Source organism: Pan troglodytes, chromosome 13 (genome assembly GCF_028858775.2).
Source record: "Pan troglodytes isolate AG18354 chromosome 13, NHGRI_mPanTro3-v2.0_pri, whole genome shotgun sequence".
NCBI classification, from domain to species: Eukaryota; Metazoa; Chordata; class Mammalia; order Primates; family Hominidae; genus Pan; species Pan troglodytes.
Genome location: NC_072411.2, coordinates 120,703,021 through 120,724,956, shown reverse-complemented (window position 1 = coordinate 120,724,956; position 21,936 = coordinate 120,703,021). Strand labels below are relative to the sequence as shown.

The 21,936-nt window shown below is 42.0% G+C and overlaps 2 protein-coding genes across 28 annotated transcripts in view; one reads left to right on the top strand and one right to left on the bottom strand.

The window, feature by feature from the left end:
- Positions 1–15,929, top strand: part of USP37 (ubiquitin specific peptidase 37) — a 118,791-nt gene extending 102,862 nt beyond the window's left edge. For 10 of the 27 annotated variants that reach the window (XM_054679349.1, XM_054679350.1, XM_054679347.1 and 7 more), the window contains 6 exons: positions 9–175; positions 2,824–2,884; positions 6,284–6,399; positions 9,018–9,087; positions 10,465–10,603; positions 11,165–15,929. In XM_054679349.1, the coding sequence (XP_054535324.1) occupies positions 9–175; positions 2,824–2,884; positions 6,284–6,399; positions 9,018–9,087; positions 10,465–10,603; positions 11,165–11,252 (641 nt within the window). In that variant the 3' untranslated portion in view covers positions 11,253–15,929. Of the gene's footprint in view, positions 1–8; positions 176–2,823; positions 2,885–6,283; positions 6,400–9,017; positions 9,088–10,464; positions 10,604–11,164 lie in introns of those variants that run through there. The other 17 variants (XM_063790760.1, XM_009444297.5, XM_063790762.1 and 14 more) reach the window with 5 other exon arrangements.
- Positions 15,924–21,936, bottom strand: part of VIL1 (villin 1) — a 31,204-nt gene continuing 25,191 nt past the window's right edge. Inside the window, exon 20 of the mRNA XM_001157250.7 lies at positions 15,924–16,958. Coding sequence (XP_001157250.5) covers positions 16,845–16,958 — 114 coding nt within the window. The 3' untranslated portion in view covers positions 15,924–16,844. The remainder of the gene's footprint in view (positions 16,959–21,936) is intronic.

Sequence of the window (21,936 nt, the reverse complement as noted above, 5' to 3'; positions counted from 1 at the left end):
TTCCTCAGATCCTGCCAGTTTTACTGAGATAACTAAAGACTGTGATGAGAATAAAGAAAACAAAACTCCAGAAGGATCTCAGGGAGAAGTTGATTGGCTCCAGCAGTATGATATGGAGCGTGAAAGGGAAGAGCAAGAGCTTCAGCAGGCACTGGCTCAGAGCCTTCAAGAGCAAGTAAGAGATATTTATATTGCTACTTTCTCTGTACTTACCTTTCCTGAGAAATATAATAATAATAACTAATGTGTTGAGCACTTACTATGTGTCAGACATTGTTCCAGATGATTTACATAGAGTAAGTCATTGGGGAAAAAAAAGACTTGTTTGAGGCAGGGTTTGGTGGTTCATGCCTGTAATCTCAGTACTTTGGGAGGCTGAGGCGGACGGATCACTTGAGGCCAGGAGTTTGAGACCAGCCTAGCCAACATGACAAAACCCCATCTACTAAAAATATAAAACTTAGCTAGGCATGGTGGCACACACCTGTAGTCCCAGCTACTCAGAAGGCTGAGGCAGGAGAATCGCTTGAACCCAGGAGGCAGAGGTTGCAGTGAGCTGAGATCACGCCACTGCACTCCAGCCTGGGTTTGAAACAGGTACGTGGGTAGTGTTTCTTTTTTTGAAAATCCAAATGCAATAAAATGTATTGTTGGTTACCTTTCATAACTATAATTCATTGCTTGCTAAAACAGGATGGGATATTATAGATTATTCCTAGTCCAAATTTATTTTTTTCTTTTCTTTTTATTTTCTATTTTAATTTTTTAGAGACAGAGCCTTGTTATGTTGCCCAGGCTGGTTTTGAACTCCTGGACTGAAGCAGTCCTCCCCTTTTGGCCTCCTAAAGTGCTAGGACTACAGATGTGAGCCACCATGCCTGGCTTCCCAGTCCAGCATTATTTTGCAAGCTGTAGAAACAACCAGTATAACACCATGATTTTATAATTGTATTTGAAGGCAATGTATTTGTTTTGGTTATTTTCTAAGAATATAAATTTTTTATGAATTATTTGAACATAGAATTATCACAAATATTTTCTAAAATCTAATTTTCAGATTTTAGTATTAGAACATTTATCTGCCTTCCTGTTTATTTATTGAGATAGGGTCTTGCTCAGTTGCCCAGGCTGGAATGTAGTGGCTTGATCATTCCTCACTGCAGCCTCAAACTCTGAGCTCAAGCAATTCTCCTGCCTAGACCTCTCAAGTACATGGGACCACAGGAGCACCCACCATGCCCGGCTTATTTTTTTATTTTTAGTAAAGACAGTGTCTCACTGTTGCCCAGGCTGGTCTCAAACTCCTGGGCTTAAGCAGTCCTCCCACCACAACCTCCCAAAGTGCTGGGATTATAGGCATGAGCTATTTGCCCCCAGCCCTTGCTCTCTATGTAGTAACCTATTCTTCAATGTTCAGTTTATGCCATTTGTTTTCCAGTATTACAGTCACCTGAAATATCAGATTTATAGGCAACAGGATCTGACTTACAGGTCTGATTTTTCATAGTTATCTAATCCTGTGCAATCCAAGTCATGTTAGTAAAAATTTACCAAGACTCCCTAGAATGAATGGGTAGGTTTAGTACTTGTTTGAGGCCTGCTTTGGGTTCATCAGATAATCAGATTAAGAAATCTAAGCTGGGCACTGTGGCTCACGCCTGTAATCCCAGCACTTTGGGAGGCCAAGGTGGGTGGATCCCTTAAGGCTAGGAGTTCTAGACCAGCCTGGCCAAAATGGTGACACTCTGTCTCTGCTAAAAATACAAAAATTAACCTGCTGTGGTGGCGTGCGCCTGTATTCTCAGCTAGTAAGGAGGCTGAGGCACAAGAATCGCTTGAACCCAGGAGGTGGAGGTTGCAGTGGGCCAAGATCACGCTACTGCTGTACTTCTGCCTTGGCTATAGAGCAAGACTCTGTCTCAAAAAAAAAAAAAAGAAATCTAATTTCTCTAGATCAGTGGTTCTTAATCTTAACTGCACATTCAAATTTACTGGGGAGCTTTAAAAATACTGGAGTGGGCTGGGTATGGTGGCTCATGCCTGTAATTCCAGCACTTTGGGAGGCTGAGGCAGGCTGATTGCAAGATCAAGAGATCGAGACCATCCTGGCCAACATGGTGAAACCCCATCTCTACTAAAAATACAAAAAAAATTAACTGGGTGTGGTGGCACGCACCTGTAGTCCCAGCCACCCGGGAGGCTGAGACAGGAGAATTGCTTGAACCTGGGAGGTAGAGGATGCAGTGAGCCGAGATCGTGCCACTGCCCTCCAGCCTGCCAACAGAGCAAGACTCTCTCTCAAAAAAAAAAAAAAAAAAAAAAAAAAAAAAAAAAAATCTTAAAAAATACTGGAGTGGGCCGGGCGCAGTGGCTCACACTTGTAATCCCAGCACTTTGGGAAGCCGAGGTGGGCGGATCACAAGGTCAGGAGATTGAGACCACCCTGGCTAACACGGTGAAACCCCATCTCTACTAAAAATACAAAAAATTAGCTGGACGTGGTGGCGGGCGCCTGTAGTCCCAGCTACTCGGGAGGCTGAGGCGGGAGAATGGCGTGAACCCAGGAGGCGGAGCTTGCGTTGAGCCGAGATCACACCACTGCACTCCAGCCTGGGGGACAGAGCGAGACTCCGTCTCAAAAAAAAAAAAAAAAAAAAAAGTAAAGAACTTCCCCACATTCCTCAAAAGGTAATATTCCAAACATCCATAAGGTTATAGAAAGCATTCTTAGCAAATGCTTCCAGAGAAACTGATTTTATCCTCATTAAGTAAGTTTAATCAGTACCTCTTTAAATACCTTAGTTTTTGTTCTTTTCCCTTTAGGAGGCTTGGGAACAGAAAGAAGATGATGACCTCAAAAGAGCTACCGAGTTAAGTCTTCAAGGTGTGGAGATCATTTTAATTACATTTTTTTAATGGTAAAATTACCATTCACACATAGAAGAACATATAAAGAAAGTGTGTGTGTGTGTGTGTGTGTGTGTGTGTGTTTATTGTGGGGGAGAGCCTCTCACTCTGTCACCCAGGCTGGAGTGCAGTGGTGCAATCTTGGCTCACTGCAACCTCCACGTCCTGGGTACAAGCAATTCTCATGCCTCAGCCTCCCGAGTAGCTGGAATTAGCGGTTGTGCCACCACACCCAGCTAATTTTTGTATTTTCAGTAGAGACGGGGTTTCACCATGTTGGCCAAGGCTGGTCTTGAACTCCTGGCTTCAAGTGATCCACCCTCCTCAGCCTCCCAAAGTGCCGAGATTACAAGCTAAAATGTGTTTTTTGATAACAAATTTGAATACCTCCCAGGTAAAGAAATAGAACCTTAGAAGTAACCTTTATATCTCTCCTTTTTGTCTTCCTCCCAGAGGAAACCACTATTCTAACATTTGTATTCATCTTCAGCTTGCTTTTTTCAAAATAATTTTTGTCATCTATACCCATATCTCTAACAATGTTTTTTAATATTGAAAAATTAGCAAGAGCAATCTATCATCTGTTTAATGAAAGAATTATAATTTTGCCACTGTTACGACTCCTAGAAGAACATAATGTGGCTTCAGTTTCCCCATGAAGTTTCAAGAGCTTATTCTGGGGCAGTCAGTGGGCAGTCATGAGTGAGTGTATTCAGTAGCATAAGGTTCACATGTCGTAGCATTTGGCAGAACTAATATGTGGACCAGGTTTTAGAAGTCCATGAGTTAGGAAGCTGGAAGAAGTAGATGTAGGAATCTGTTTCTCAAACAGCTTTTACCTAATCTTTATTTTATCCCCTCCTTATCCTCCAGTTTCAGAGGTACCTGAAACTTCCTGGTTCCTGGTTCTTCCATGGTCTTCATTTTTTTGGAGACAGGGTCATGCTCTGTTGCCCAGGGGCTGGAGTGCAGAGGCGTGATCTCTGCTCACTGCAACCTCTGCCTCCCGGATTCAAGTGATTCTTGTGCCTCAGCCTCCTGAGTAGCTGGGACTATAGGCGTGCACCACCACACCCAGCTAATTATTTATTTATTTATTTTTTTTTTTTTTTGAGACAGAGTTTCACTCTTGTTGCCGAGGCTGGAGTGCAATGGCACAATCTTGGCTCACTGCAAACTCCGCATCCCAGGTTCAAGCAGTTCTCCTGCCTCAGCTTCCCAAGTAGCTGGGATTACAGGCACCCACCACCACATCCAGCTAAATTTTGTATTTTTAGTAGAGAAGAGGTTTCACCATGTTGGCCAGGCAGGTCTCGAACTCTTGACCTTAGGTGATCCACCTGCGTTGGCCTCCCAAAGTGTTGGGATTGCAGGTGTGAGCCACTGTGCCCAGGTTCCAGCTAATTTTTTATATTTCATTTTAGTAGAGATGGAGTTTTGGCCTGTTGCCCAGGCTGGTCTCGAACTCCTGATCTCAGGCAATTCACCCACCCGCCTCGGCCTCCCAAAGTCCTAGGATTAGAGGTGTGAGCCACCATGCCTGGCCTAGTTCTTCCATGTCTTCTTGTGTCTTTTGAACATTCAGTGATATAAATTGGATTAGTTTTCAACTTTTCCATTGCTGGCTTGGGGTATGGCTTTGGCTTTCTTAGGTCTGCTGAGTCAGTCACACATGTATTTCCAACTTCCAGAATTTTGAAGCTATATTCTCTTTTCCTGTTCTTCACATTCTTAGATTTTCTTTTTTCTTTTTTTTTTCTTTTGAGATGGAGTTTCTCTCTTGTTGCCCAGGCTGGAGTGCAGTGGCGTGATCTTGGCTCACTGCAACTTCTGCCTCCTGAGTTCAAGCGATTCTCCTGCCTCAGCCTCCCAAGTAGCTGGGATTACAGGCATGTGCCACCATGCCCAGCTAATTTTGTATTTTTAGTAGAGGTGGAGTTTACCATGTTGGTCAGGCTGGTCTCCAGCTCCTGACCTCAGGTCATCCACCTGCCTCGGCCTCCCAAAGTGCTGGGATTACAGGTGTGAGCCACCGTGCCTGGCCTCATTCTTAGATATTCATGTGATTGTAAATCACACTATACTGTGATTTTAGTGGAGCTAATTATATATTAAAGCAAATAACCATTTATGTACAAATGCTCCTGGGATTCTTTATTTAACACCATTAGTAAAGATGGATGCTTCCAGTGGACACGTATTATTCAAGAAAATACAGATCTTGTATTTGTTTAGTATATCTTACGTGAAATTTAAGAGTTAAAGGTTGAATTCTCTTTACTTTTTTGGTACGTTTCAAGAAATGATTTTTTTTTTTTTTTTTTTTTTTTTTTTTTTGAGACAGAGTCTCGCTCTGTCACCAGGCTGGAGTGCAGTGGCGCAATCTCGGCTCACTGCAACCTCCGCCTCCCGGGTTCAAGTGATTCTCCTACCTCAGCTTCCCGAGTAGCTGGGACTACTGGTGTGCGCCACCACACCTGGCTAATTTTTGTATTTTTAGTAGAGAAGGAGTTTTACCATGTTGGCTAGGATGGTCTTGATCTCTTGACCTTGTGATCCGCCCACCTCAGCCTCCCAAAGTGCTGAGATTACAGGCATAAGCCACCATACTCGGCCAAGAAATGATTTAATACAAAGAAAAAAAGAACATTGACCTTTTTATAATCCTTTTTCTGTGAGGATAATTTATGTTTGCTAATGACACCAAGTACTTGAAATCTAACATATATAGCTTATATCATATAGAATTTAGTGAAATTGGATTATATGTAAAATTATTTTCTAGTTTTATGCCTTTCTTATAAGGGTTAGATCCCTTTATCATATAAATATATTTAAAAGAAAAAGAGCGTTTCTTTTACAGATACCATGTCTCCCGTGTTCCCCACAGTGGGCTGAGCGTGTTGGACCGTCATATTACGTTTTATGTTTTCTTAGAATGATAAAATGTGTACCTCAAACTATTTTATCTTTCTAATTATATCTGTTATGTCTATTCCAAGAACTTTTTTGGGGGTGGGGACAGAGTTTTGCTCTTGTTGCCCAGGCTGGAGTACAATGGTGCAATCTCAGGTCATTGCAATCTCTGCCTCCTGGGTTCAAGAAACTCTCCTGCCTCAGCCTCCCAAGTAGCTGGGATTACAGGCATTAGCCACCACTCCTGGCTAATTTTTTTTTTTTTTTTTTTTTGGTATTTTTAGTAGAGATGGAGTTTCTCTACCCCATCTCTGACCATGTTGGTCAGGCTGGTCTCGAACTCCTGACCTCAGGTGATCCACCTGTCTCGGCCTCCCAAAGTTTTGGGACTACAGGTGTGAGCCACCACGTCCATTCTATTCCAAGAACTTTTATAAGATTTTGTCTTTGTATTTTTCAGAGTTTAACAACTCCTTTGTGGATGCATTGGGTTCTGATGAGGACTCTGGAAATGAGGATGTTTTTGATATGGAGTACACAGAAGCTGAAGCTGAGGAACTGAAAAGAAATGCTGAGGTAATTGTTTTCATTCCTGAGTACAGTTGGTCAAATTCAGTGTCACTCTTCCTGCTCTTTACTTCAAAGGCCCCACTTTCAGTGTCCACTGCAGGTTCATTTTGGCCCTTTCAGTAGCCATTAGATGGTCTCATTTTCTCTTGTCATTTGCTGTTCATTTTTCACATACAAGATTTAAAAAAAAAAAAAAAAAAAAACAGGAATACATCCTGACCACTTTACATGCATGTTAGGTAAGAACTCAGTAAAGGCATGTGTGTATTAAATTACCTTTAGTTGGCCGGGCATGGTGGCTCACGCCTGTAATCCCAGCACTTTGGGAGGCTGGGGCAGGTGGATCACCTGAGGTCAGGAGTTCGAGACCAGCCTGACCAACATGGTGAAACCCTGTCTCTACTAAAAATGCAAAAATTAGCTGTGCGTGGTGACACACGCCTGTAATCCCAGCTATTTGGGAGGCTGAGGCAGGAGAATCACCTGAACCTGGGAGGAGGAGGAGGTTGCAGTGAGCCAAGATTGTGCCATTGTACTCCAGCCTGGGCAACAAGAGCGAAACTTCATCTCGGGGGGAAAAAATTACCTTTAGTTACACTGAATAACTGTATCATCTTTATAATTAAATACCAAAAACGGTTGTTGCTCACTGAAAACTATTGAATTGGTGATGTTAATTAGGGCACATTGAACTGTTTTTTTTTTTTAACCCTTTTTCCCCCCTTAAATAATTGCTTTTTCTCCTCAAATTTTGATTATCCAGGATCCTACCATCCTAACACAATTACTCTCAGCACTTTGACATATTTCTTTGTTATTCTCACCTCCATGTATACTTTTTAAAAAGTCGTAAGTATAGTTTTTATTTCATTTGCTTTTTTGTTCTAGAGACAGAGTCTCACTGTGTTGCCCAGGCTGGCTTCAGACTCCTGGGCTCAAGGGATTTTCCTGCCTCAGCCTTCCAAATGGCTGGAACTAGAGGCACACACTGCCACACCCAGGTTATCCTGTTTGTTAAAGAGTAGTTATTTATAAGCTTATGTTTAACGGCTGTACTATATTGCCTCAAATAAATATCCTACTTATTTAACTTTTAGCTAACACTGAGTATTTGTCTAAGTTGTTTGTAATTTTTCACTATCATAATAAGTTGGGAAACTGTATGCTTATAGCATTTTCCTTATTTTATTTTATTTTATTTTTTAATTTTTTTGAGACAGAGTCTTGCTCTGTCACCCAGGCTGCAGTGCAGTGACACGATCTCAGCTCACTGCAACTTCCTCCACCTCCTGGGCTCAAGCGATTCTTGTGCCTCAGCCACCTGAGTAGCTGGGATTGCAGGCATGAGCCACTATGCCCAGCTAATTTTTGTATTTTTAGTAGAGATGCAATTTCACCATGTTGGCTAGGCCAGTCTCAAATTCTTGGCCTTGAGGGATCCACCCATCTCTGCCTCCCAAAGTATGGGGATTACAGGCCTGAACCACCGCACCTGGCCAAACATAGAGTTGTTTTTTTTTTTTTTTTAGGCAAGGTCTGTCTGTCACCCAGGCTGGAGTGCAGTGGCGTGTGCTCTTGGCTCATGCATTTTCTATATTTTAGAATTTCTCCTTTTATATTCTCCAGAAGTAAATTACTAAATCGAAGTTTATGAACATTTTAAGTTTCTGGTTTACATATAGCCATATTCCTTCCCCCAATTTTTTTTTTCTTTTCTTTTTTCTTTTTTTTTTTTTTGAGACGGAGTCTTGCTCTGTCGCCCAGGCTGGAGTGCAGTGGCCCGATCTCGGCTCACTGCAAGCTCCACCTCCTGGATTCATGCCATTCTCCTGCCTCAGCCTCCCGAGTAGCTGGGACTACAGGCGCCCGCCACCACACCCAGCTAATTTTTTGTGTTTTTTTAGTAGAGACAGGGTTTCACTGTGTTAGCCAGGATGGTCTCAATCTCCTGACCTCGTGATTTGCCCACCTTGGCCTCCCAAAGTGCTGGGATTACAGGCGTGAGCCACCACGCCTGGCCTTCCTTTCCCAAATTTTACCTTATAGTGCTGTCTGCAGTGCATGAATATCACTTTTTCAGTTTTGCTTTATTTTACCAAAAATATTTTAATCATATTTTTTAAAATATAAAAGTTCACTCTGATCCCTACAGCAACATAGCAACTCTTTTTAACATTTTTGTTCTATTGTCCAATGCCTAACTCTTAACGTAACTGTTTTTTAATAGAGTTATAGTTACTATGTGCATTCATATGGGTTTGGAAAAAAGGTTAACATGTTCCTGATCCATGTAGTTTTTTTATATAACTGAACATTATTATATTGAATTGATATACTAACCAGTTAGCTATTATTGGATATATTGTTGGTTCCAGCTTTTCACCAGATAATGCCACAGTAAATAATTCGATACATATACTCTTCTTTTGACTTATTTCCTTAGAATAAATTCTTAGTTGAGGGTGGAATTCTTGGGTCAAAGGGTATGAACAGATTTTTTAATTGATTCTTACTATGCCACATACCAAAGCTTAGCCATGTCAGCTTTGATAATACATTTATATTCAGTGTTTTGCTTTTATTCAAATGAAGACTTAAAAGTTATACCCACTTCTGTTTTCCAGACAGGAAATCTGCCTCATTCGTACCGGCTCATCAGTGTTGTCAGTCACATTGGTAGCACTTCTTCTTCAGGTGAATAGCCATCATGATTTCAGCATTTTATAAATGAACTAGTCAGCATTTGCTCTTTATTATATTGCTCTTTGCCTAGCTTTGTGAAGTGTGTTTTTCTTTTTCTTTCTTTTTTTTTTTTTTTTTGAGATCCAGTCTCACTCTGTTGCCCAGGATGGAGTGTAGTGGCACAATCTCGGCTCACTGCAGCCTCCACCTCCTGGGTCCAAGTGATTCTGCTGTCTCAGTCTCCCAAGTAGCTGGGATTACAGGCATGCACCACCACGCCCAGCTAATTTTTGCATTTTTAGTAGAGATGGGGTTTCACCATATTGGCCAGGCTGGTCTTGAACTCCTGGGATCAAGAGATCCACCCACCTTGGCCTCCCAAAGTGCTGGGATTACAGACGTGAGCGACCATGCCCAGCCCATGAAGTATAAGTTTTTCAAGAAAATCTTTGAAATCTACTTTGATCACACTCAATGTGCATTGTGTTAATAGGTGTAACTGTTTTGATTTCTCAATTCATAAGTGACCTAAATTCCCCTGAACAAAATACATTAATCAAAAATGGTGTACCAGTGTAGCATATGCCTCCTTGATTCTCTGTGTATATACAAATATTTTTTTCTTCTTTTTTCTTTTTTTTTTTTCAAGAGACAGGGTCTCACTCTGTCACCAGGCTGGAGTGCAGTGGCACCATCATTAGCTCATTGCAGCACTGAATTCCTGGGCTCAGGAGCTCAAGAGATCCTCCTCCCTCAGCCTGCTGAGTAGCTGCGACTACACGTGCGTGCCACCACACCTGACTAATTTTTTTTAAATTTTTTGTATGGACGGGTTCTTGCTTTGTTGCCCAAGCTGGTTTCAAACTCCTGGCCTCAAGCGGTCCTCCTGCCTTGGCCTCCCAAAGTGCTGGGATTATAGGAGTGAGCCACTGTGCCTGGCCTGTATGTTTTTTCAATGGGTTTTAGACACAGTGTTGAGGATAAGGTGAATGTGGTAGCTTTTTTTCTTTCTCAAACTTCCTGCACCTGAGATAAAATCAATGCGTTTTTGTTTATTTTTTTGAGATGGAGTCTCACTCTGTCACCCAGGCTGGAGTGCAGTGGTGCTATCTCGGTTCACTGCAACCTCCACCTCCTGGGTTCAAACAATCCTCCTGCCTCAGCCTCCTGAGTAGCTGGGACTACAGGCGCACGCCACCATGCCTGGCTAATTTTTGTATTTTTAGTAGAGACGGGGCTTCACCATGTTGGTGAGGCTGGTCTCAAACTCCTGACCTCGTGATCCGCCTGCCTCAGCCTCCCAAAGTGCTGGGATTACAGGCGTGAGCCATCGCGCCCAGCTTCAGTGTGTTTTTAAAAACCTTGATTTTAAGATGTTATTTGTTTCAGGTCATTACATTAGTGATGTATATGACATTAAGAAGCAAGCGTGGTTTACTTACAATGACCTGGAGGTATCAAAAATCCAAGAGGCTGCCGTGCAGAGTGATCGAGATCGGAGTGGCTACATCTTCTTTTATATGCACAAGTAAGAAACTTTGCCAGATTCTAAATAATGAGTTAGAAATCACCTGAACTCTTTTTTTTTTTTTTTTTCCTTTGAGGATAAAATGTTCCCATCAGTTGATTGGTTGAAAATTTTTGGTTTTTGTCATCTTTGGTTAGGGTCTATCTCTTGATATTTCCTTGTAAGTCCAGAATATTTTCTCTCATAACTCAGCATTAATTGCTCATTACACAGTTGTATCTAGGTATGGAAGTTAAGACAGTTTGTTTTATGATAGAAGATGTCCTGTCATAAATATTTTTGGTCATCCAGTTTTATCAGCTAGAAGATCTGATTTATATGGATGGGAATTACCTAGCATGTTCATTAAAGCTAACTGTTGTCAATTCCCCTCTATTCTTAAAAATCAGCATTCAAAGGGTTAAGATCAAATGAGTGAGCTGCTTTTTAAATAAAATACAGGCATGAAATGGAATTGTGAAGGCCTTATCCATATCAATTTTATTTTACTTTTTCTCCTGCCTATTCTTTGGTTCTGCTTACTAAATTTCCAGTTTTATTTTTTGCTTGTTTTATCTTAAGGGAGATCTTTGATGAGCTGCTGGAAACAGAAAAGAACTCTCAGTCACTTAGCACGGAAGTGGGGAAGACTACCCGTCAGGCCTCGTGAGGAACAAACTCCTGGGTTGGCAGCATGCACTGCATATTTGTTACTGCTGCCCACCTCACCTTTCCTCTGCTGAAGGAGAATTTGGAATTCTACTTGATGCGGGAGCAACAAACAGCTCAGGGCCAAACCAAAAGACAAAAATTGGAGTAACGTAGAATGCTCCATGCTATTTTATGGAAACTTTGGTCTCACATCTGTAGCTGATTATCCTCTTTTTCTCCTATGAGTGGCACTTCTTTTGTCTTAGGAATACATGTTGTAAATATATATCTGTGTATGTGTGTATACACACACACAGACACACACACACACACACGGGATGAATGGAGCCTTAAAGAGTTAGGATGAGCCACCAGAATATGCCTGCTCAAAATTAATAGCACAGCAGTTTGGAGAAGAAATGAAGGTGTCAAAGAGTCCATTCACCTGAGAAATGTGTGAAGACATACTTATCAGTTGGCTTTTAGCTTTTATGTTCCTTGAGTAGTTTCACTCAAGTCTGTAACCTTTTGTGTTTCCTTATTAGTAAAATTCACTGGAAAGCCAGCTCTTCATGTTACACTAATGACAGTTTGTTCTCTTTGCAAGAGAGGGGCATTGCTGTCACCTGACTTGAGGAGCTGTTTTTTTGTTGTTGTTGTCTGCAAATTTCATGAATTTGTGATGTCTTTGCTGTTTACATGCAGTCCCAAGAAATGGATTGTTGGTGCTTTGGAATATGTTACAGTCCCACATTTGATATTTCTTATATACTTTGTTTTCTCTAAGGAGATTTCTTCACACAGTATGTTCATCATATATCATCATCATTATTATGGTGGTAAAGATAGAATCTTTTTTCTTTTTTGTCATTCTGCCATGGAGCAGCATTACCCTAATGGATTGCAACCAAAACTTTAAACAAGTAGAAAGATAATATTTCTCCAATTGGGACTCCCCAGCAGGAATACTTAGGGATAAGGAAGAATGCTAGCATCTCTGTCTCTCAAACATAGGGAGGATAAGAAGAGTGTTCTTCTGGTAAAGCTAAAATTCTGGACCACTGAAGCTAAAAGCCCTATTGCAAGTATGAAATTAAGTACTTGAGCTATAGGACAAACCTTGGGCATTTAACCATTTACTGTCTGGCTTTGCCCTTAAAATAGGGTTGCAATTAAAATGTGATTGGCTTAGGTAATCCCAAGAACTAACAAATAACAAAGGTGCATAATATATTTATCTACTTTTTAGGTGCTCTGAGTTGAGGCAAAGTAGAGCGGCAACATTAAGTGCTATGCTAGTCACTTAGCTGACGTAACCAGCTTGGTTAAGCAGCTTATGAAACCATATAAAGAATTCTTTTGAGGATGGAATTCTGTCCACAAAATAACTTTGTGAGCCCAGATATCATTAGGATCACACAGAGTTAAATATAGAAAAATGAAACCATCATTGTATTCTTTTGTGTTTTTTCTTTTATTATAAACAAGGGGATTATTCTTTAGTTCTCAGAGGTAGGGACAAAACCACATCAGGTTTTCAGAAGGAAAAAACATTTAAAAACCCACCATCACATGAGAGAATCACTTGAACCCAGGAGGCAGAGGTTGCAGTGAGCTGAGATCGCATCATTGCACTGCAGTCTGAGTGACAAGAGTGAGACTCTATCTCATTAAAAAAAACAAAAAAAACACAAACCATCATCACAGAAGATGCAACATCTTTTCTGAAAGATTGCCTTAAGAGAGCTCTAGTCCTACTCTTGGAACTTGGATGTATTCTAATGTAGTAAACTATTCTAAGTTTTCATTCTTTGAATTATAAATGGCCTCAGCAGTTTTGCTCAACTACTGATAAATGCTTTGCCTCCTACCATCTACCTATATACCTTATTGTAATGAATGTTCCAAAATGGTTGAGTGGTAGAAAACGCCAGAGTAGTTTAGAGCAGAGGAAAATATTTGTTTTAAAACTAGCTTTAAAGTTTTGTTTCATTTCTACCAGGGGCCTCTTTGGTTTGGTTTGATTTTGCTTGGAAATAATTGGTTTTCTTATAAATGAGTGAAGCGGTGATAAAATTCTTTGGCTAGTTATTAATTCTTTTATGTGTCTTTGCATTTGAGAGGCACTGTTAAAAATTATTGGGAAAGATTTAAAGTGCAGGCTGCAATTAAAACATGGAGAAAAGTAGAAATAATGCCGTAAGTCTAGATTGCCTCATGAAGCAGCCTCATTTGAATTGCTTTCATAGCTTTCATGTGTGTATGGTTTAGAAGTACACTTACCTCAGAAACCTGATTTGATCTTCATGTCTTGGGCAGGAGTTGTTGAAAATAGGTTATTGGAATATATAAGTTATCTCACTGCTCATGTACTTACATGTTTGGGACTCAAATTTTACTTGATGTCTGTCCATTCTTGTGGCCCTATCAGCCTTCTCCTTCCTTTACTCCTTTAATCTACTTCTTTGACTACCAGTGGAGATTTCAGCTGGACTATGTTGATGGGGTTTGTTGTTTTTTTTGAGCTGGCTGTATATATTTTAAAATTATAAATAGATAATATATTTTTTTTTGCACATTGTGATCAGTTTGCCCAGAATTGGGGATGGGGCAGTTAGCATGTTGGGGCCAGGAAGGGACAAGTTAGATAAGGACTGAGTGCTTCCATTGCAGGCAGTTTGCACAATACCTAATTAACCTTCCTATTGAAAATACCAAATGTGTGGTTACATTACTTTAAATGACATTGAATTGGAACTTGATGGCAATTAGTTCTAGATACAACCTTTTGATCTTTGTTGGAATTTTAAGGGAAAAATAAACTAAACTTCATATTTGTTGATTTTAATCCCCTAATAGTACTGAAGGTTGGAAAGTTGCATGTGGCTGGATGCTGTTAATTTCTTTAATAGCCATGACTATAATTTAAGCCTATGAGAAGATAGACTGTTTCATAGGGATATATTCACATGTGTGTGCACACTCATGAGTTTTGTCTCAGCAGGATAGAATAAGCAAATCCATGAACTGGTCTTCTATTAATACTTTGATTCTAAAAATTATTTGTTTACTTGCTATGGTCTGTTCATTCTGGGCCTAACCTTAAAGGCTCAATAACAAATACAACAAATGTAAATATGTTTACATTTTAAGACATATGCAGTGGTTCTTACAGATCAGTTAATTAACTCCAGAAAGCAAATGTTAGACTACACATTTATTTTTCTCCTTGATCAAGTGTAAAATTCTGAAACAGAGGCTTTAAAACTTAAAACCTCAGCAAAATAATCCATGAATTTACTGATTCTTCTGTATCGTGTATAGTCACCATTATGTAACTATACACACATACAGCTACGGATATAGTTGTATAATGAAAATTATCTGCAAACACCTAAATTAAAGAGAAAAAAAAAGTAGTTTGTAAACTCATTTGTGATCTACTGAAAAGAGGTTATATTAAAGCAAATAAAAATATTTTCCTTCTCTGTCCTCTGAAATGACTGCAGTAGATACTCTTAGTTATCCCATTTAGAGGGGTTGGAGGGCCTTTTTAATTTAATTGACCCCCCGAGGTGGTCCTTTGTTTTAAACAGGGGGAAACAGCTGGATCTCCAAGTACATATGGATTTTGTATATATAGGAGATTTTTAGAAAAATCAACAACCCAACACCAGATTCAAGTCACATAAAAGTGTTCCAATAAAATGGATGGATGTCTTTTTCCTCCCCATTTTGCTTTATACTGAGTAATGCACTCTTGCAAGTGTATACAAAAACTAAATAGACTTCTGCCCTCCAACATCTTTTTATTGCATTACTTCAAAATCCTAATTTTGTCTCTACTGATATGTCTTATTAACATCTGAAAAAATATATATTTTTTATTGGAAAATTCTAATTTGTTAGGCCTTGAAAGTTTTGTGACAATTATTTTGCTGTGTTTCACCACAATCATTCACCTTATGGCATGCTTTGATTACTAGACTTCAGGCGGTCTCATTCATTGTATCATACTTACACACAATTAGTAAGTTGTCTCCATGTGTGGTATATGTCTGAGGTGTATGGAGTTTTTATTTAAAAAGTGTGCCTGTCTGAATATAAGCATTTGATTTTGTAACATTGGACTTTTCTTAAAAGTACAGAGGTTCAAAGTATAGGTATGTCCATTGGCATAAGAATAGAGTGGGTGAGGGTCTGGACCAGGTTCCAGGTTGGTCCAGTCAGATGCCAGAACAAAGAAGAACAGTCAACTAAACTGGTCTACTTCAAAAATAGTGGGCCTGTGTGAAGAGTGAGACCACATGTGGGTGTGCACACCTCTTGTCCCCAGGTTTCCCTCCCTTTGAGCTTTTCTTTCCCTCCCTAACTTCTCTGGCCTATTGTCATTGTTGTTTCTTTAAACTTAAGGAGAGAAAAACAAAAATGAGATTCCTACACTTTGCCTAATTGAGCCACTACCAGGTTTTCTGGCAGCTGTGGCCACATTATTTGTGAGATGATTTTTTTTCTTTATGTTCAGAGTGACTTTTGATTCTGATTCTTTATGTTTTGTATGGAGCGGCACTTTTATCTGTGTTTTAGCAGAACTGTTCCTCTGTATCCTTTACGGTTTTTCTTTGTTTTTGTTTCCTTTTTAAATTATGCATAGAATTTTTTTGTGTGTATGAAATTAAAGCCTTTATTAACCTTCTATTGATTTGACTGTTATTTCTGAAAAGGACACATTCTTGCTGATACTTACAACAACCTGTTCAAAGTTGTGGAAATCACCTTCTGTTGGCTTTCTGACATGGACTTCCTTGCAGCACTGTTACTTCTTAAAAGGAACAGAATGGCAAACCAGTGTCTGGCCGTAGTCCCCATTGATTCCTGTTATTTTCATCTGAGGAGCCTGTGAAGCTTTGCAGAGGCTTCTGGGTAAGTTTGTAAACCTAGCATTGGCCTTCACTAGGCTCTTGCTTTGCCTCATTATTAAGGGTTGGGAGAGGGAGTGAAGTAGCATATGCATTTCATACTTGCCTTTAGGTCTCAAGCCTAGCCCCAGTGGAAGTGCTGCTCTCACTGGTACTGTTTGGAATTTGTGAAACCTCCTAAGAGGGTCGTCTTGTGGACCATTCAACTCTCCTTCAGCCCTTTAACTTACCCGCTGAGTAAGGCAGTAAGGAAAGTATATGTGAAAAGGAAAAGCTGCTACTCTGGGGAAGATGTAAACCTGCAAAGTGCTTCAGCCTACCTGCCATAGATAAAAATGAGTCATGATAGAGGACAAGCTAGGGTAGTGCCTCAGAACTCTAATGTTCCATGGAGTGTTTGTGCTCTTCTAAGAAGAGAAAACTATAGGAGTATTAAAATTGATGCAATACCTCAGGATAGAAACAATCTAGCGACCTTAGAAGTTGAAATGAGGACCATAGGCTCCTTTTGGGGTATCATCTTTCTGAAGGAATAGGTACATTATTAAACAAAACTGGCATTTGCCACAGAAGTTTGTGCTCATAGGCACAACTGCAAAATTTCACTTCAATTGGTGTAGGACTAATATCGGTGAGAAAATGAGACCCTACAATCAGGGTAGGGTACTGCTTTACAACCACAGCTACTCTTCTCAAAATAGTCCTTTTTCTTTCTTGAGGTTTTGTTGCTTCCATCGAGGCAGAGCAGAGAAGGCAGCTGGAGTCATCCCAAAGGCCTGAGTGAAATCTTCAATGGACAGGTGTTCCTAGAAGAAGAGAGGGACCAGAGGGCAAAGGTCACATATCCTTCCTTCCTCCCTCACCCTCAGGCACCGTTTGCTCTGATGAGTCATAGATATGGTGTATAATCAAATAAATGAAGAGTAAACAGAAGCAGTGTCAGGAGAGCCAGGAAAGGGATGGAGAGGAGGAGAGTATGGTATTTTGGTATTCCAGAGGTTTATCCCTGATTTTTTTTTTTTTTTTCCAGACCATGTCTTGTTCTGTTGCCCAGGCTGGAGTGTAGTGGCATGAACTCAATTCACTGCAACCTCCGCCTCCTGGTTTCAAGTGATTCTCCTGCCTCAGCCTCCCAAGTAGCTGAGATTAGAGGCATGCACCACCATGCCCTGGTAACTTTTGTGTTTTTAGTAGAGACGGGATTTTACCATGTTGGCCAGGCTAGTCTCGAACTCCTGACCTCAAGTGATCCACCCTACTTGGCCTCCCAAAGTGCTGGGATTACAGGTGTGAGCCAGCACACCTGGCCTGATCCCTGAATTTTTAACAATGAAAAAGATAGTAGTGTGGTAGATTGAGATTTTCTTTGTACAAGGGTCAAGTTCACATTAGCCCAAATAAGAATTAGGACTCCTCTTTCCAAGCCTTAGTTTCCTCTCTATTAAATGGGGAACTTTTCTTTTCTTTTTTTTTTTTTAAGACAGTGTCTTACTGTGTTCCCCAGGCTGGAGAGCAGTGGCGCACGATCTCGGCTCACTGCAACCTCCACCTCCCAGATTCAAATAACTCTGCCTCAGCCTCCTGAGTAGCTAGGACTACAGGCACCTGGCACCATGCCCAGCTAATTTTTGTATTTTTAGTAGAGATGAGGTTTTGCCTTGTTGGCCAGGCTGGTCTCGAACTCCTGGCCTCAAGTGATCTGCCCGCCTTGACCTCCCAAAATGCTGGGATTACAGGCATGAGCCACCATGCCTGGCCATTGTTTTTTGTTGTTTTGTTTTTTGAAACGGTCTTGCTCTGTCACACAGGCTGGAGTGCAGTGGCACAATCTCAGCTCACTCCAGCCTCAACCTCCTGGACTCAAGCAATCCTCCCACCTCAGCCTCCCGAGTAGCTGGGACCACAGGCATGCACCACCACACCTGGCTAATTTTTGTATTTTTTGTAGAGATCAAGTTTCACCATGTTTCCCAGGCAGGTCTGGAACCCCTGAGCTCAAACAGTCCACCCGTCTTGGCCTCCCAAAGTGCTGGGATTATAAGCATGAGCCACCACCCCCAGCCAGAAACATTTCTTAAAGGCAAATTTTCACTTGCTTTTATGAAAAGGAAAATAATATTACACATGAAAGTATACTGAAAACAAATTAGGCAGGTATGGTGGCACACGCCTGTAATCCCAGCTACTCTGGAGGCTGAGGCAGGAGAATTGCTTGAACCCAGGAGGCAAAGGTTGCAGTGAGCTGAGATTGTGCCACTGTACTCCAACCTGGGCAACAGTTTTCCATCTCAAAAAAAAAACAAAACAAAGTATGTTGTTCATTTACCTCCACTTAAACAGTGAATCCAAGCTGCCCACAAAGTAAGCAGATGAGCCCTATAAGGGTATCTGCTCAAGTCTGGGTAAATGAGATTTTATTAGGGCCAGGTGTGGTGGCTCACGTCTGTAATTCCAGTATTTTGGGAGGCCAAGTCAGGCAGATTGCTTGAGTTCAGGAGTTCAAGACCAGCCTGGGCAACATGGTGAAACCCCGTCTCTACCAAAAAAATACAAAAGTTAGCCAGGCATGGTGGTGCACGCCTATAGTCCCAGTTACTGAGGAGGCTGAGGTGGCAGGATCACTCGAGCCCAGGTGGCAGAGGTTGCAGTAAGCCAAGATAGTGCCATTGTACTCCAGCCTGAGTGAGAGAACAAGAAAGACCCTGTCTCAAAAAAAAGATTTTATTGCTGTCACAGGACATACAACTCTTCTAGCAAAAGCCTGTCACCCTCAGAAGTCTCCCTCCTGGGCCCTGCTTTGCTTTGGCTCAAGTTAACAGACTGCCTGCAAGGGAAGTAGGGCCCAATCCAGCCCTAATGGATGGAGCAAAGCAGGAATCTAATTTCCATATACTGCTGTGGCACTTAGAAAGGAACTGAGGCGGATTTGAATGTTCTCATTTTCACATGATGCAGCTAAAGTTTAAGAAAGTCAGGCCGGGCGCGTTGGCTCACACCTGTAATCCCAACACTTTGGGAGGCCAAGGCGAGTGGATCACTTGAGGTCAGGAGTTCGAGACCAGCCTGACCAACATGGTGAAACCCTGTCTCCACTAAAAACACAAAAATTAGCTTGGTGTGGTGGCAGGCGCCTGTAATCCCAGCTACTCCGGAGGCTGAGGCAGGAGAATTGCTTCAACTTGGGAGGCGGAGATTGCAGTGAGCGAGATCGTGCCACTGCACTCCCGCCTGGGCAACAGAGCGGGACTCTGTCTCAAAAAAAAAAAAAAAAGTCAGGGTCACTTGATTACAACATATGTTCCACTGCACCATACTGACTTTCTTCCTTGAGTATTCCTTGAGTTTCAGGTATACTATAAAGCCCTCTTGTCAGCTTTCAACTCCCAGACCTGCAAGGTAAACTATTAACACTTGCAGTTGGCCACAGTTTTACCATTATGGATAGCTTCATCACTCTTGGCTTACAGGTTTGGTTCCCAGTTAAAAGGCAACTTGTTGGCCAGGCGTAGTGGCTCATGCCTGTAATCCCAGCACTTTGGGAGGCCAAGGCAGGTGGATCACCTGAGGTCATGAGTTCGAGACCAGCCTGGCCAACATGGTGAAACCCCATCTCTACTAAAAATACAAAAAATTAGCAGGCATGATGGTGGGAACCTGTATTCTCAGCTACTCGGGAGCCTGAGGCAGGAGAATAGCTTGAACCTGGGAGGCGGAGGCTGCAGTGAGCCAAGATGATGGCACTGCACTCCAGCTTGGGCAACAGAGTGAGACTCTGTCTCAAAAAAAGAAAAAAAAAGACAACTTGTTAATCCTCATCAGTTTTTTATATTCTTCTGTGATTGTGTCAGATTATTTTGTAGGAGCAGGTTTTGCTTAGAGCGGGAGGGTAGCGGCAGAAGGTACAACTGAGGTCGGGGGAAGGATTCCAAAAGAAGACACTAGGAAGGCCAAAGATCAAATTCAGAACTAAATTTTGCCTAGCTTTTTGAGTCAAAAAATATTTGTATAAACAACTTGTACCAGCTTCTGTCATCCTGTGAATGATCCAGAAGATTAGATAGCACAATTTTACCTTTTTACTCTTGGCTAAGAAATCACAACTGGAGTCACTACCTTTCTAAGCCTTGGGTGTCTTCAGCCATAAGATGAAGGAATTCACTGAAATGACCTTTGTTCCCAGCACTAAGATGATAATGATACTGTTTAAGGCAAGCTAAATACCCTCAAGGCACACTCAGTTAAGAGTCCCTAATTAAAGTTGCTATAAAACAGCATCTCCCTGCCTTCATCTCTGCTCCTCTAAGCACCAAGAGGTAGACAGGGTAGAGGTGAGACCTGTGGGTTTCCTTTAATACTTAGGCTGCTCTGCTAAGGTGGAGTTGCCCTAGGGAACATTTTATTGACTCCCACAGAGAGCCCTGAATTAAACAGCTTCTTAGTAAACACCTATAGATGGATTTCAACCTCAGGGGGGTCTGATGCTCCAGTCTCTAACTTGTCAATAGATTTGCCTCCTACCCTGGGCATTCTCTCCTTAAGGTTCCTGGAAGCCTTCCCCACTCCCTGAGGCAGGGTAGTGAAGTGTTTGGTTTTGGTTTGGGGGTTCTTTTTGTTTTGGCGGGGAGGTTGAGACAGGGTCCTCCTGCTCTGTCACCCAGGCTGGAGTGTGGTGACACAATCACAGATCACCTGCAGCCCCAATCTCCTGGGCTCAAGCAGTCCTCCCACCTCACCCTCCCGGGTAGCTGGGACTACAGGTGCACGCCACCACACCGGGCTAATTTTTGTATTTTTTGTAGAGACAGGGTCTCATTTTGTTGCCCAGGCTGGTCTCAAACTCCTGGGCTCAAGCAATCTGCCCGCCTTGGCCTCCCAAAGTGCCTGGGATTACAGGCATGAGCCACCGCACTCGGCTGAGTACTTGGTTTTGGAAGAAGAGAGTAAATATAAATGATTTGGGGATCAGTGGATGGGGAAGCACTGCCATACCCCAAATCTGTTTGTAGCACCCTCCCCCCAGGTTCCTCACAGCTGTGGCTGCTATGTCCTAGGTCTTTGCTTTCTCTGGTCCAGCCAGGCTGGCTCTTCCGCTTTGTCAAGACTGCTGGACTCTGACCCCTCAGGCTAGATAGCAGGGACTACCCATCCTAGTGGACTTGTATCTTTCCATTGGTCCTGTTCTTGAACTCTGCAGTCCTGCCAGCTGATTACCAGCCTCACCCATGCCTACATCCGCCTCCCTGTTGTTTACTCATCAGTGCACAAATACTTAGATTACTATCTTGCTCTGCCTGCAGCCAGACCCACCACCCCACTGTTGTCACTGGCTCACCTTGCAAGATTGGAGCAGACAGAGAGATCTGAAAACCTCTCCTACACTCCCACATGACACTGAACTCAGCTCTCCCACAAGAATGTATACTACTTCCATGATTAAAAAATCAGCTACAGGCCGGCCGGGCACGGTGGCTCACGCCTGTAATCCCAGCACTTTGGGAGGCCAAGGCGGGCAGATCACAAGGTCAGGAGATCGAGACCATCCTGGCTAACACAGTGAAACCCCGTCTCTACTAAAAATACTAAAATTAGCCGGGCGTGATGGCGGGCGCCTGTAGTCCCAGCTACTCAGGAGGCTGAGGAAAGAGAATGGCGTGAACCCAGGAGGCAGAGCTTGCAGTGAACCGAGATCGTGCCACTGCACTCCAGCTTGGGCGACAGAGCAAGACTCCATCTCAAAAAAAAAAAAGAAAAAAAATCAGCTTCAGTCCAGGTGTGGTGGCTCAT